The sequence below is a fragment of the Nerophis lumbriciformis genome, linkage group LG17 (genome assembly GCF_033978685.3).
Source record: "Nerophis lumbriciformis linkage group LG17, RoL_Nlum_v2.1, whole genome shotgun sequence".
Taxonomy (NCBI): Eukaryota; Metazoa; Chordata; class Actinopteri; order Syngnathiformes; family Syngnathidae; genus Nerophis; species Nerophis lumbriciformis.
This window is the reverse complement of record NC_084564.2, coordinates 18038594-18051605: the sequence shown is the minus strand read 5'-3', so window position 1 is coordinate 18051605 and position 13012 is coordinate 18038594. Positions and strand designations below refer to the sequence as shown.

Sequence of the window (13012 nt, the reverse complement as noted above, 5' to 3'; positions counted from 1 at the left end):
CAACAAGTGATTTTATTGACATGCAATGCATTTATTTGGCGTATGACAAAACCACTGAAAAGACATAAAAGTCAAGTCCTTATTGGCGTCATTTTATTGTTCACTTTCCTCCAATAACACAGACAAAAACTTAAAAACACAAGCTGGGAGCTCCTGTTTCAAAAGGACAAAACGAGGAAATTCCAAAATAGTAAAAGGGCGCTCCTCTTTTCGGTTGTTGCCTGAGGGTTCTTTCTCCACAACTGTGAAGACAAGCCCTCTTATGATCTCCACTAATGGGAACTACTGGGGAATTCAGTCAGTTTGAAAAGATAAAAGCTGCCATAGTTAAAAAAAAAAACACAAAAAAAACATTAAAAGGCTACAGAACCCCCTCCCCGCCCATCATAATGATTTACAGTCCTACAGTAGTTTTAGTCAAAGATGCTTCGTTCACAAAATAGGAAACACTTGTACCAAGCTTGTACATGAAAATGATTGCATCTACAGTATATACAGATAAGAGAGATAGGAAAAAAAACAAGTTGACCATGTGGTCCGTGTTACTCACAGCTGATCCTCCCTCTCTTCACACAGCGAGGAACTCTAAACTACACACGTGCATATTAGAATGTTTAGAATACGCAGCTCTCCGTAACCTATGAGCCACTCTAGTGTTTACTTGGCTGAGTATGCCATTCCCGAGCGGTGTTTCTACAAGGATGGGTGGATTTAAGTGTCAACGAGACGTAAGTGTAAGGTCAGGTGTGTTATTGGAGGGTCCAAAAATCTGGTTTGACTTTCTGTGAAGTAACACTATTTGCATCCAGTGGAAACTTTGTATTAGAGGCAGTGGCAAAAAACAAACAAACGTCCACATCTTTTTACATTAGTACATTGCCTATTACATCATTTTCTTTTAGTATGAATACTCAAGCTGTAAATATTGATATCAAGGAAGTACAACATCAAAACATTGACCTTTCGAATTTCTTATGACTAATAGTGGTTAACGCATATCGCTGTATCACAATACGTCGTTGGTATCGTAGCTAAATATCATGCGAACTATACCAGGCAGTTACCAACTCCAGTTAATACTGACTTTATAGCAGCACTGTTCTTTGTCTGCTTGTCAATGTGCTCTGAATTTGTATCTGTTTTAGTCTCTTTTTTAGCCCGTTTAAGTCAATTTTAATATTTTTAAGCTTAACAATTGATGAAAGAAGGTTTACTTCCAAAAAGTGGCTTTTCTGACTGCTTTTGTTGGACTTGGAAATCTGGTGGCCTTTGACCTGCTGCAGCCTGGATGTTTGCTAGCAGAAATTTTGGCCTTTCACGGATCTATCCGAGCCCCAGCTTTGCCTTTCACTGCCTACAGACTGGATCTGCTAGCTTCATCATGGCCTTCTACCTGCCACAGCCTGGATTTCTCCTAGCTTCAGTCTGGATTTCCATTGCCTACAGTCTGAGTCTGCTAGCTTTGTATTGGCCTTCCACCTGTCACAGCCTGGATCTATCCTAGCCCCAGCTTGGCCTTCCACCTGCCACAGCCTGGATCTATCCTAGCCTCAACCTGGCAAAGGTTGGGCCTCTGCTAGCCTTAGCTTAGCCTTCATCAGGGTAGACTGACGGAAGCGTGGCTGCAATTTGCGCCAACGGCCCCTCCGACCACCACCTATCAATCATCAGAGTGGCACCGGTGAATTGAATGATGATTGATAGGTGGTGGTCGGAGGGGCCGTTGGCGCAAATTGCAGCCACGCTTCCGTCAGTCTACCCCAGGGCAGCTGTGGCTATGAAAGTAGCTTACCACCACCAGGTGTGAATGAATGATGGGTTCTACATGTAAAGCGACTTTGGGTACTTAGAAAAGCGCTATATAAATCCCAGGTATTATTATTATTATTATTCAAACTGCTGTAGCCTGGACATCTGAATTTTGAATAATTTGACCTGGGTAGCTAGTAAAACAATTTAACAATGATTTAAACACAATCTCTCAATTCAATATTCATGCTTTTTCCCGGACTTGTTTTCCACAATTGTGGTGGGGTACCTGACCAGATGCTCCACCAACCTTTAACTCTTTATTTATTTATTTTTTAACTCTACTGAATACAATAGCAATCACCTGGTCCTTTGAAACGACATAATTTACACAAAGGTTATTGACGTCCTCATGTGGGTCAGTGCTTAATCATTCTAATCAGCTTCATTCATGGTGTATTTCTGTGTTAAATAGATGCTTTACTCCTTCTGAAATCACACATTTTGACATTTTGAAGCCAAATAATGTTTTCATCGGGTTACCTTGCAATATGAAACGGAAAAAATTTATAATGCTCTTACTTCTGCTATCAGGCAACGTGCAACCAAATCCAGGTCCAGCTTTATACAGCATCAGTACTCCTGATGAATTTAGAGCTAGGTCAAGTCTCGGTTTAATTCATTCAAATATTAGGAGTCAACAGCCAATATTACATTGAGGCAAAATCTGGATTCAAACAACCAATGCAGACATCCTTATCTTATCAGAAACATAACTAGGTAAAGCAGTCTCTGACAAGGACATTGCTATAAATGGATATAAGGATTTCAGATGTGATCATCCTCGAAAAGGTGGAGGAGTGGATATGTACAGTATATATACAGTCGTGGTCAAAAGTTTACATACACTTGTGAAAGACATAATGTCATGGCTGTTTGAGTTTCCAATAATTTCTACAACACTTATTTTTTTGTGATAGAGTGATTGGAGCACATACTTGTTGGTCACAAAAACATTCATGAAGTTTGGTTCTTTTATGAATTTTTTATGAGTCTACTGAAAATCTGACCAAATTTACCTGGGTCAAAAGTATACATACAATAACATACATTATCAATTTTGGTGATGTGGAAAAGTTACAATCAAATCAAATTAGCTTCATGGCATGACCTCTTAACTTCATGTGAGTGATTATGATTGACGACACCTGTTGACTTCTCTGAGCCCATTTAAATAGGGTTCATGTGATGCAGTCATTAGACCCGGTTACAAACGCGACAATGGGAAAGTCAAAGGAACTCACCACAGATCTGAAAAAACGAATCATTGACTTGAACAAGTCAGGAAAGTCACTTGGAGCCATTTCAAAGCAGCTTAAGGTCCCAAGAGCAACTGTGCAGACAATTGTTCGTAAGTATAAAGTGTATGGCACAGTTTTATCATTGCCACGATCAGGAAGAAAGCGCAAGCTATCACCTGCTGCTGAGAGAAAATTGGTCAGGATGATCAAGAGTCAACTAAGAACCACCAAAAAGCAGGTCTGCAATGAATTGGAAGCTGCTGGAACACAGGTGTCAGTGTCCACAGTCAAGCGTGTTTTGCATCGCTATGGACTGAGAGGCTACCATGCAAGAAGGAAGCCCTTGCTCCAGAAGCGACATCTGCTCAGTGGCTTAGTGGTTAAAGCGCCCGCCCTGAGATCGGTAGGTTGTGACCCAACCTCCAGGCTGATTATTTTAGGTTGTCCTGAAGAATTTGGAGGTAATCCTTTCTCATTGTCCTATTTACTCTCTGTAAAGCACCAGTTCAATTGGCAGCAAAACAGGCCCAGAGCATCATACTACCACCACCATGCTTGACAGTAGGATTGGTGTACATGGGCTTAAAGGCCACACTTTTGACCACGACTGTGTGTGTGTGTGTATGTATATATATATATATATATATATATATATATATATATATATATATATATATATGCACCCAGCGATGGTATTCTATTATAACTTTCCTGGAATGGAGCATTCATTTTCTTTAATCTAAAAAAATGAATTCCCACTGATAGATCTTTGGGAGCAAAGCAGATCAAATTGGGATCCTTCTGGTCTGCTAGAGCTTTCAGTGCAAGTTAAAAAGAAGAAAAAAAAAAGAAGGAAGGATGTTACTATCTGGAGCGGCACGAGCTAAAGCGTGGGCAAAAAAATGCTGACCAGGTCGGTAAAATATGGGCAAAGACACAGCAGCTCTGTAATTTCTTTTCATGATGCACATAATTACTGTCCTGAGCAAAACGTTCCTTTAAGGCCATTACCCGTCTACATTACGACCTTGGTTTCAGCTCCCCTTGTCCCTTCCTGGCTTCTTCCCCTCGCCCACAGCTGCAAACGTGTGGGAAAAATACTGAGCTTTTTTTTTTCATTAAAAGGATCTGGAAGAACAGTTTCAAATATTTCCCTTGGGTTTAGCTCATTCAAAGGAGACCCTTGCTTTGTGCTTTTACCACAGCTTGGGGGGAGAATTTCTTTAATCTTTTTAAACTGTGCTGGGACTGTAGAAGACGGCATCGAAAGAGCGGGAGGACAATGACTCCTCAGTAAAATTTGATACAGTATGGACAAATACTTGATACTGACAAAAGTATTCGGACACCTGGAAGTGAAAATGACAGGAAATAGTGACAACGGCACAGTTTCAGTTTTGGAGTGTTTCCTAAGATCTGTACTAGTTTATCCCTAAGGTGTCTGATGGGCTTGTTCTTCCACACCAAACTCACCCAGCCGTGTCTTTTTGGACAGTACTTTGTGCGCTCGGAGACAGAAAAAGGCCTCCTTAAAACAGTTCTCACAATGTTGGAACATGGAAGTACAGAATTATCCCAAATATCTTGCTAAGATGAAGAGTTATGATTCAGGGAAAACTAGAGGACGTCCCGTACACTCAAAGATGTATTAACTAAGAGGTGAAATATGAAGGAAAATAGAAATCAAGCCTACTGTATTTGGTGTGTAAGGCAAGCCATAGAACTTCTGCTGCATCTCTTGCAAGATTTCAGTGGTAGAGCGACTTTGAGGTTTGCCATGGTAACTCTGGTCCAGGGCAGCATAAAAAATCTGTCAGGGTCAAAATAGGGCGTATGCTTAGCCAAAAAGCAGGACAATATAACAAATAGGGATGCAACAATTATAGATTTTGACTGTACGATTACATATGGATATACAGTATAGTGATAATCACGGTTTCACAATTATCTCGATAATGACTAATTTCACAACAAAAAAACGTATAAAATCACAAAGACATTCCTCAGAGACTTTGATGTGTAATTTATAACTGTCAGAAATAACTGTAATCAAATATTACCATCATAACAAAAATAAAAATAATTAAATATAAAAAAAAGTGTTATTCATATTAAATACATTAATCAAAAGGAGTATATATTTCTGTTTACGCTGAACTGACTCAACGCTAGGCTACTGATTGTGAACTGTATATATATATATATATATATATATATATATTAGGGGTGTGGGAAAAATAAATTCGAATCGCGATTCTCACGTTGTGCGATTCAGAATCGATTGTCATTTTTAAAAAATCGATTTTTATTTATTTATTTAATTTTTATTTTCTTTTTAATTTGTTTTTAAATTAATCAATCCAACAAAACTATACACAGCAATACCATAACAATGCAATCCAATTCCAAAACCAAACCCGACCCAGCAACACTCAGTACTGCAATAAACAGAGTAGTTGAGAGGAGACACAAACACGACACAGAACAAACCAAAAGTAGTGAAACAAAAATTAATATTATCAACAACAGTATCAATATTAGTTACAATTTCAACATAGCAGTGATTAAAAATCCCTCATTGACATTATCATTAGACATTTATAAAAATAAAAATAAATGAACATAAGTGTCACAGTGGCTTACACTTGCATCACATCTCATAAGCTTGACAACACACAGTGTCCAATATTTTCACAAATATAAAATGAGTCATATTTTTGGTTCATTTAATAGTTAAAACAAATTTACATTATTGCAATCAGTTGATAAAACATTGTCCTTTACAATTATAAAAGCTTTTTACAAAAATCTACTACTCAGCTTTCATGTCAGCCGACTGGGGTAGATCCTGCTGAAATCCTATGTATTGAATGAATAGAGAATCGTTTTGAATCGGGAAAATATCGTTTTTGAATCGAGAATCGCATTGAATCGAAAAAAAAAAAAATCGATTTTGAATCGAATCGTGACCCCAAGAATCGATATTGAATCGAATCGTGGGAGATTCGCAGCCCTAATATATATATATATATATATATATATATATATATATATATATATACACACACACACACACACACACACACACACACACACACACACACACACACACACACACACACACACACACACACACACACACACACACACACACACACACACACACACACACAGGTAAAAGCCAGTAAATTAGAATATTTTGAAAAACTTGATTTATTTCAGTAATTGCATTCAAAAGGTGTAACTTGTACATTATATTTATTCATTGCACACAGACTGATGCATTCAAATGTTTATTTCATGTAATTTTGATGATTTGAAGTGGCAACAAATGAAAATCCAAAATTCCGTGTGTCACAAAATTAGAATATTACTTAAGGCTAATACAAAAAAGGGATTTTTAGAAATGTTGGCCAACTGAAAAGTATGAAAATGAAAAATATGAGCATGTACAATACTCAATACTTGGTTGGAGCTCCTTTTGCCTCAATTACTGCGTTAATGCGGCGTGGCATGAAGTCGATGAGTTTCTGGCACTGCTCAGGCGTTATGAGAGCCCAGGTTGCTCTGATAGTGGCCTTCAACTCTTCTGCGTTTTTGGGTCTGGCATTCTGCATCTTCCTTTTCACAATACCCCACAGATTTTCTATGGGGCTAAGGTCAGGGGAGTTGGCGGGCCAATTTAGAACAGAAATACCATGGTCCGTAAACCAGGCACGGGTAGATTTTGCGCTGTGTGCAGGCGCCAAGTCCTGTTGGAACTTGAAATCTCCATCTCCATAGAGCAGGTCAGCAGCAGGAAGCATGAAGTGCTCTAAAACTTGCTGGTAGACGGCTGCGTTGACCCTGGATCTCAGGAAACAGAGTGGACCGACACCAGCAGATGACATGGCACCCCAAACCATCACTGATGGTGGAAACTTTACACTAGACTTCAGGCAACGTGGATCCTGTGCCTCTCCTGTCTTCCTCCAGACTCTGGGACCTCGATTTCCAAAGGAAATGCAAAATGTGCATGGTTGGGTGATGGTTTGGGGTGCCATGTCATCTGCTGGTGTCGGTCCACTCTGTTTCCTGAGATCCAGGGTCAACGCAGCCGTCTACCAGCAAGTTTTAGAGCACTTCATGCTTCCTGCTGCTGACCTGCTCTATGCAGATGGAGATTTCAAGTTCCAACAGGACTTGGCGCCTGCACACAGCGCAAAATCTACCCGTGCCTGGTTTACGGACCATGGTATTTCTGTTCTAAATTGGCCCGCCAACTCCCCTGACCTTAGCCCCATAGAAAATCTGTGGGGTATTGTGAAAAGGAAGATGCAGAATGCCAGACCCAAAAACGCAGAAGAGTTGAAGGCCACTATCAGAGCAACCTGGGCTCTCATAACACCTGAGCAGTGCCAGAAACTCATCGACTCCATGCCACGCCGCATTAACGCAGTAATTGAGGCAAAAGGAGCTCCAACCAAGTATTGAGTATTGTACATGCTCATATTTTTCATTTTCATACTTTTCAGTTGGCCAACATTTCTAAAAATCCCTTTTTTGTATTAGCCTTAAGTAATATTCTAATTTTGTGACACACGGAATTTTGGATTTTCATTTGTTGCCACTTCAAATCATCAAAATTACATGAAATAAACATTTGAATGCATCAGTCTGTGTGCAATGAATAAATATAATGTACAAGTTACACCTTTTGAATGCAATTACTGAAATAAATCAAGTTTTTCAAAATATTCTAATTTACTGGCTTTTACCTGTATATATATATATATATATATATATATATATATATATATATATATATATATATATATATATATAATTCCCAACCAACTCAAATCTTCATTAAGTACATTGCCACCAACATACTTTAACTCAGTTTTTATATCTTACCTTTACATTGGCGTGTGAATCTATATACAGACATATATGCAGTGGAACATCAATTTACGATCCTCTCTGTTTGCAAACTTTTCGGTTTAGAAATCTTTAGATCATGCCAAATATGCCTCTGTGTGCAAACCATGTGTAGGCGTACGAAAACTTTATTTATTTTTTTGTGCCATTGGAAGCTTTAGTGTGCTACCATTTTGGGGATGTCCCTTCCTGTGCAGTACAGTACACACAGGGCGCGGCCATTTTGGAGAGGCGCAGTCCCCTACGTCACATCTTGTTTACGAAGACCCCAATTCTCAGTGCTTTAGCGTGTTTCTCTTTTCTTGCCATTCACCAAGTTTTGTTTATTTTGCCTACACAATATGGATTCAAAAAACAACAAAGCACAATGGAAAGAAGGAAAGATTCCCTATGGACAAACTTAGAGAGGGAACCCACAAACACTTCCCCTCCTCCGCTCCCCCTCCTCTCTTTGCCTGCCCTTCCTTCTCAGATTCTGCTGTTTGCAGACAGCAAGGTAAAATTATCTTAATTTTTAACTTTTATTATTGTAGCAACATGGTTGTTAACATTTTTGAGAGCACCAATTTGACCGTACGTGCACCTTTACCTTAACTGCAGATGGTTACCTGATAGACAGCGTGGGTTGTTGTACGGTCAGTGATCAGGCCAATGCATACGTCAGTGCAAAGATGAGTGCGGAGACTCTGGATGGTGTGTTCACTGGCAAATGTTGCTTCAAAATATACTAATGTGGGACTTTAGCTGAAACTGTTTTAAGCAAAAACAATGTAGTGCATTCAAGTGACACACTTGAAAAATGTTGCTGTATAAAATTCTGGAAAAAAAGTGTGTTCAGATATTGGGGTCTTTTTTAAGTGTATTTAAATTATGCAAGCGACTAATAACCTAATATTAATTATGAATAATCTGATTAAAATAAATTATAATTTGACAGCACTATTATATATACATTATAGTGTCAAAGTGTGTATTATTTTACTAAAATAGGGACTTTTGTTGAGGCTAAAAACAATTATTCATGTTTACATTGTTTCCTATAATTTAATCTAATTAAGATCGTAAATTGAGTTTCCACTGTATATTAACATGTTAGAGCAAATTTTGTGTGGTTGATTGGGATTACCTGCAGTTGTGTGTCTGCAGCACCGCACATCTTCTTGGACTCACACAGACGAGCCACCATACTCTCAGGGAGAGGCTGACCGGACAAAAACAAAGGCATCGCTGGTCAGCATCTTATCGAGACATATGTTTAGCTACACTTTTTTCCCCAAGTGTACCTGTCCGGTTTCATAATGGCGTGCAAACTGGCTGACAACCCGATAGTCGGTGGCAAAGTACTCCATGAGGATGGAGGGCACTTCGGCAAAGTCGGTCGCGCATCTCGTGCCTACAGAATGGACATGACAATATAAGGCAAATAGTGACACAGTCTAACAAGCTAAAAAAAAATGTCTGCAAGAGACCAAAATATTAGCAACCCCTCTAGTACAGAGGTAGTAAACTGCAAACTACAACCAAGTTCTAAACAGATCGTTTAAACAACAACAAACACATGGTTAGAACAACTATAAACACTCATTGTAGAAAAAACAATAAACTCATTGCAAAAACAACAATAAACACCTCGTTGAAACCATAAAACACAATGTTGAAACAATACCTCTTTCTAATGTTATTATTTGTGCTGAGCTCACCCGTGACATGCTGGTAGCGAGTGCGTCCCAGCATCGAATGCATGGCGTGGCCCATCTCGTGGAAAAGGTTCTCCATCATGCCGGGAGAGAGCAAGGTGGGGGCATTTCGTGTGGGATGGGGAAGGCTCAGCATCAGCACCACGACGGGACGTTGGTACTGGCCCGTTTCCTGGCACCGGCGACCTCCGCGGATGGTGAAGTGACAGTCCTGTGTTCGGAGCAAGATGGTAAAACAGGGTTTTCCCAAAGGACTGCAATCTATCTGTTGCTCGCAAGTTGGAAGGAGCTGGTGGCATCGGCGAAATTTGCACAATTGGCCATGTAGCATACATATGTCATCTTTATGGATGCTGAAAGCAAAAAAACATGTTTAGAAAATAAATACAGATTAACTTTCTTCTGCCGCTGCTTTTTGTGGGGTTTTCTATGTCACAAGGAAAACAGGGGGCGAGATGGGGGGTTGTTATACATAGAGCAGCACACGTTGATTGTTGAGGAGAAAAATATCAGCTTTCATGTTGGAGTTTCCAAAGTCGGCAACACTTACTCTTCCTGCAATGTCTTCTCATTCTCTGGCAGAGCAGGTGTGTGTGAGGTGTGTTAAGATGCATAATTACAATGCCATCTACTGTAGGTAGTTGTAATGGCAAACAGTAGCGGCAAATCAAGCTGTGGCAGTCCAAATGTTTGCGAATACTGAGAATACATTTCTTTTTTTGCATTTTTATTGGAAATCGACCAATACAACATTTTTCAGGTTTGATACCGATTATTAGTAGTCAAGGAAGCCAATAACCCATATGTGGAGCCAAAATTAATTTGCAGTAAAAGTTCGCTAAACATTAATGTTATATGTAAGTAAACAGCTGGACAAGGCTTTAAGTTGTTTTTTTAAACACTGTTTTTAGGAAATGTCTGACCAGTTGCAACACAATGTTTTATGTGGCACTAATAGTGTGGTTAACTTAGCAGTGAAAACATCAGTGGATTTCACAAACGCCAGAGGAACATCAACATTTGCATTTAGAAATATGGGAAACCTCCTGGGAAAATTGGTACAAATTTGGGATTTTTCAAAAAACAAAACAAAAGCAGCACAGTGGCAAGCGCTCATATGCCTCACAGCAAGAATTTGATTCTCTCCCGTAACCCGAAGAGGAACAAGCGGTAGGAACATGAAACTTGTGGCTCTCCTTAAATGAGCAAACGCTCCAAGTGTTACAGACGGAGGCTTGTCGAGCAACTTGATCGCTGCAGTAGTTGAAACAAAAAAAACAAAATCGGGAAGACGCCAGGAAAGAAGGAAAAAAACTGGAATTTATTCGGCAAAAAGTGTCTGCAAAGGAGACGTACTGCAAACACTGGGCCGCGGCACGGTGAAAGCAGCTAAGCAGACCCCAGAAAAATTCTCACAAGAACTCAAATAAATGCCCTGTCAAGATTAATAACTAAAATAATATTTTTACTGTTAAATTAATTTAAAAAAGACCTTCAGCATTAAAGGAACATTTCTTATGCAGGGCAAAAGGGAGAACTATTATCTTTTTTTAAAAACTAAATACTGGCATCATGCATGTTTATATTTTATCTGCTGATGTAGTTCTGTTGTAGGTGTAAAAAAAAAAGACAAAACAGATATACGTCAAAATACCAAATATCGGCGACAAAAATCAGTTGATCTCTAAATTTTACTTGGATTTGCATCAAAATGTCGTGTTTTTGCATGATCCTACGAACAGAAAGCTGAGAAGCTGTGGGCTCACCTGATTGGGTTTTTCTTGCCGTTGGAAAAAGTCACAGTAAATGTATCCAAGTAAGCCCTCTGTTTCATGAACCACAGCCTGGAAGGACACGCACGAAACAAACAGCACACATTAAACAAACAGGCATCAGTCATCGACACCTCATTAATGGATGTGGACTGTTCGCAGCAGCATCGACAACAACAACGTACAAGTTTGCGGACATCGTCGCTCCACACCTCCCCGGCGCTGGGGTGTTCAGACATTAGGGACACGCCATAGAGACGGGAGAAGAGGATGTTCAAACCTTCCATGCAGGACCCCAAGGAAAAGTAGGGGCTGTACAGACTGGGCTCGATGTTGTACCTGAAATATGGCAAGAATGCAGGACTCAGATGCTATTTTTCAGGAGGTTAAATTAAAAAACAAAACAAAACATTTTTTGAAACAATTAATGTGTTAGATTTTGATATATTAGCTTCTGTTTTAGGAAATACTTCCAGTGCAATTTGATGATATCCTGCATTTTAGGGGGCTTTCCAACAAAACACAGTAGACATTTTGATTATTAGGTAAACATTATTTGCTGTTTGTGAACAAGAATAAGAATAATAGAAGTTTTGAGGAAGTGAAGTGAATTAATTATAATTATAGAGCGCTTCTTCTCTAGTGATTCAAGGTTATTTACATTGAGAAACCCATTATAAATTCACACTTGGTGGTGGTAAGCTACATTTACACCAGTGTGGGTAGCAATGGGAGCAAGTGGATTGCCCAAGGACACAACTGCAGTGACTAGGATGACGAAAGCTGGATTCAAACCAAGGGCCCTCAATTTTCTGGAGGGCCGCTGTACCATCTGAACCACGCTGGCCCCAGTGTAACACAGAGAATAGGGCCATGACTCTCAGTGTTTACAGGGATTCAACTGCTTTTTAGTGTCATCAAAGAAGCGAGAGCTAACACAGGACACACTGAACATGACAGTCTTATGTTCTATAGCCATACAATGGAGATATATGTAAGAAAACACTTGAAGAAGACTCCCAAGCTTCTCAACTTACTGACATCTTTTGTCCCACCTAACGATGAGGCACGGTGCAATATTAGCCCACTCCACTTGAAAACATGGAGTGGAATTACCATGACGACACACTGCCTTAAAGTACCAATATAATGGCAAAACAAGTTGTCTCTATATTGAAGCGATTATCATATATTTCTGATATATAACACCAAAAGACTTAGAAATATATACAAAACCCAAAACCAGTGAAGTTGGCACGTTGTGTAAATCAAATAAAAACAGAATACAATGATTTGCAAATCCTCTTCAACCTATATTCAACTGAATAAAATGCAAAGACAAGAGACTTAACATTCAAACTGGAAAACTTTGTTATTTTTGGCGAATATTAGCTCATTTGGAATTTGATACCTGCAACATGTTTAAAAAAAGCTGGCAAAAAAGACTGAGAAAGTTGAGGAATGTTCATCCAACACTTATTTGGAACATCCCACAGGTGAACAGGCTAATTGAGAACAGGTTGGTACCATGATTGGGTGTAAAAGCAGCTTCCATGAAATGCTCAGTCATTCA

At 39.3% G+C, this 13012-nt stretch overlaps 1 protein-coding gene across 2 annotated transcripts in view; it reads right to left on the bottom strand.

Moving 5' to 3' along the window:
* Nucleotides 1–13012, bottom strand: part of LOC133614577 (mitochondrial intermediate peptidase-like) — a 38881-nt gene that overhangs the window by 13751 nt on the left and 12118 nt on the right. For both annotated transcript variants that reach the window (XM_061972653.1, XM_061972652.1), the window contains exons 11-16: nt 11625–11778; nt 11434–11511; nt 9671–9878; nt 9254–9363; nt 9097–9171; nt 4744–4860 (exon numbers count right to left, since the gene is read on the bottom strand). In XM_061972653.1, coding sequence (XP_061828637.1) covers nt 4744–4860; nt 9097–9171; nt 9254–9363; nt 9671–9878; nt 11434–11511; nt 11625–11778 — 742 coding nt within the window. The remainder of the gene's footprint in view (nt 1–4743; nt 4861–9096; nt 9172–9253; nt 9364–9670; nt 9879–11433; nt 11512–11624; nt 11779–13012) is intronic.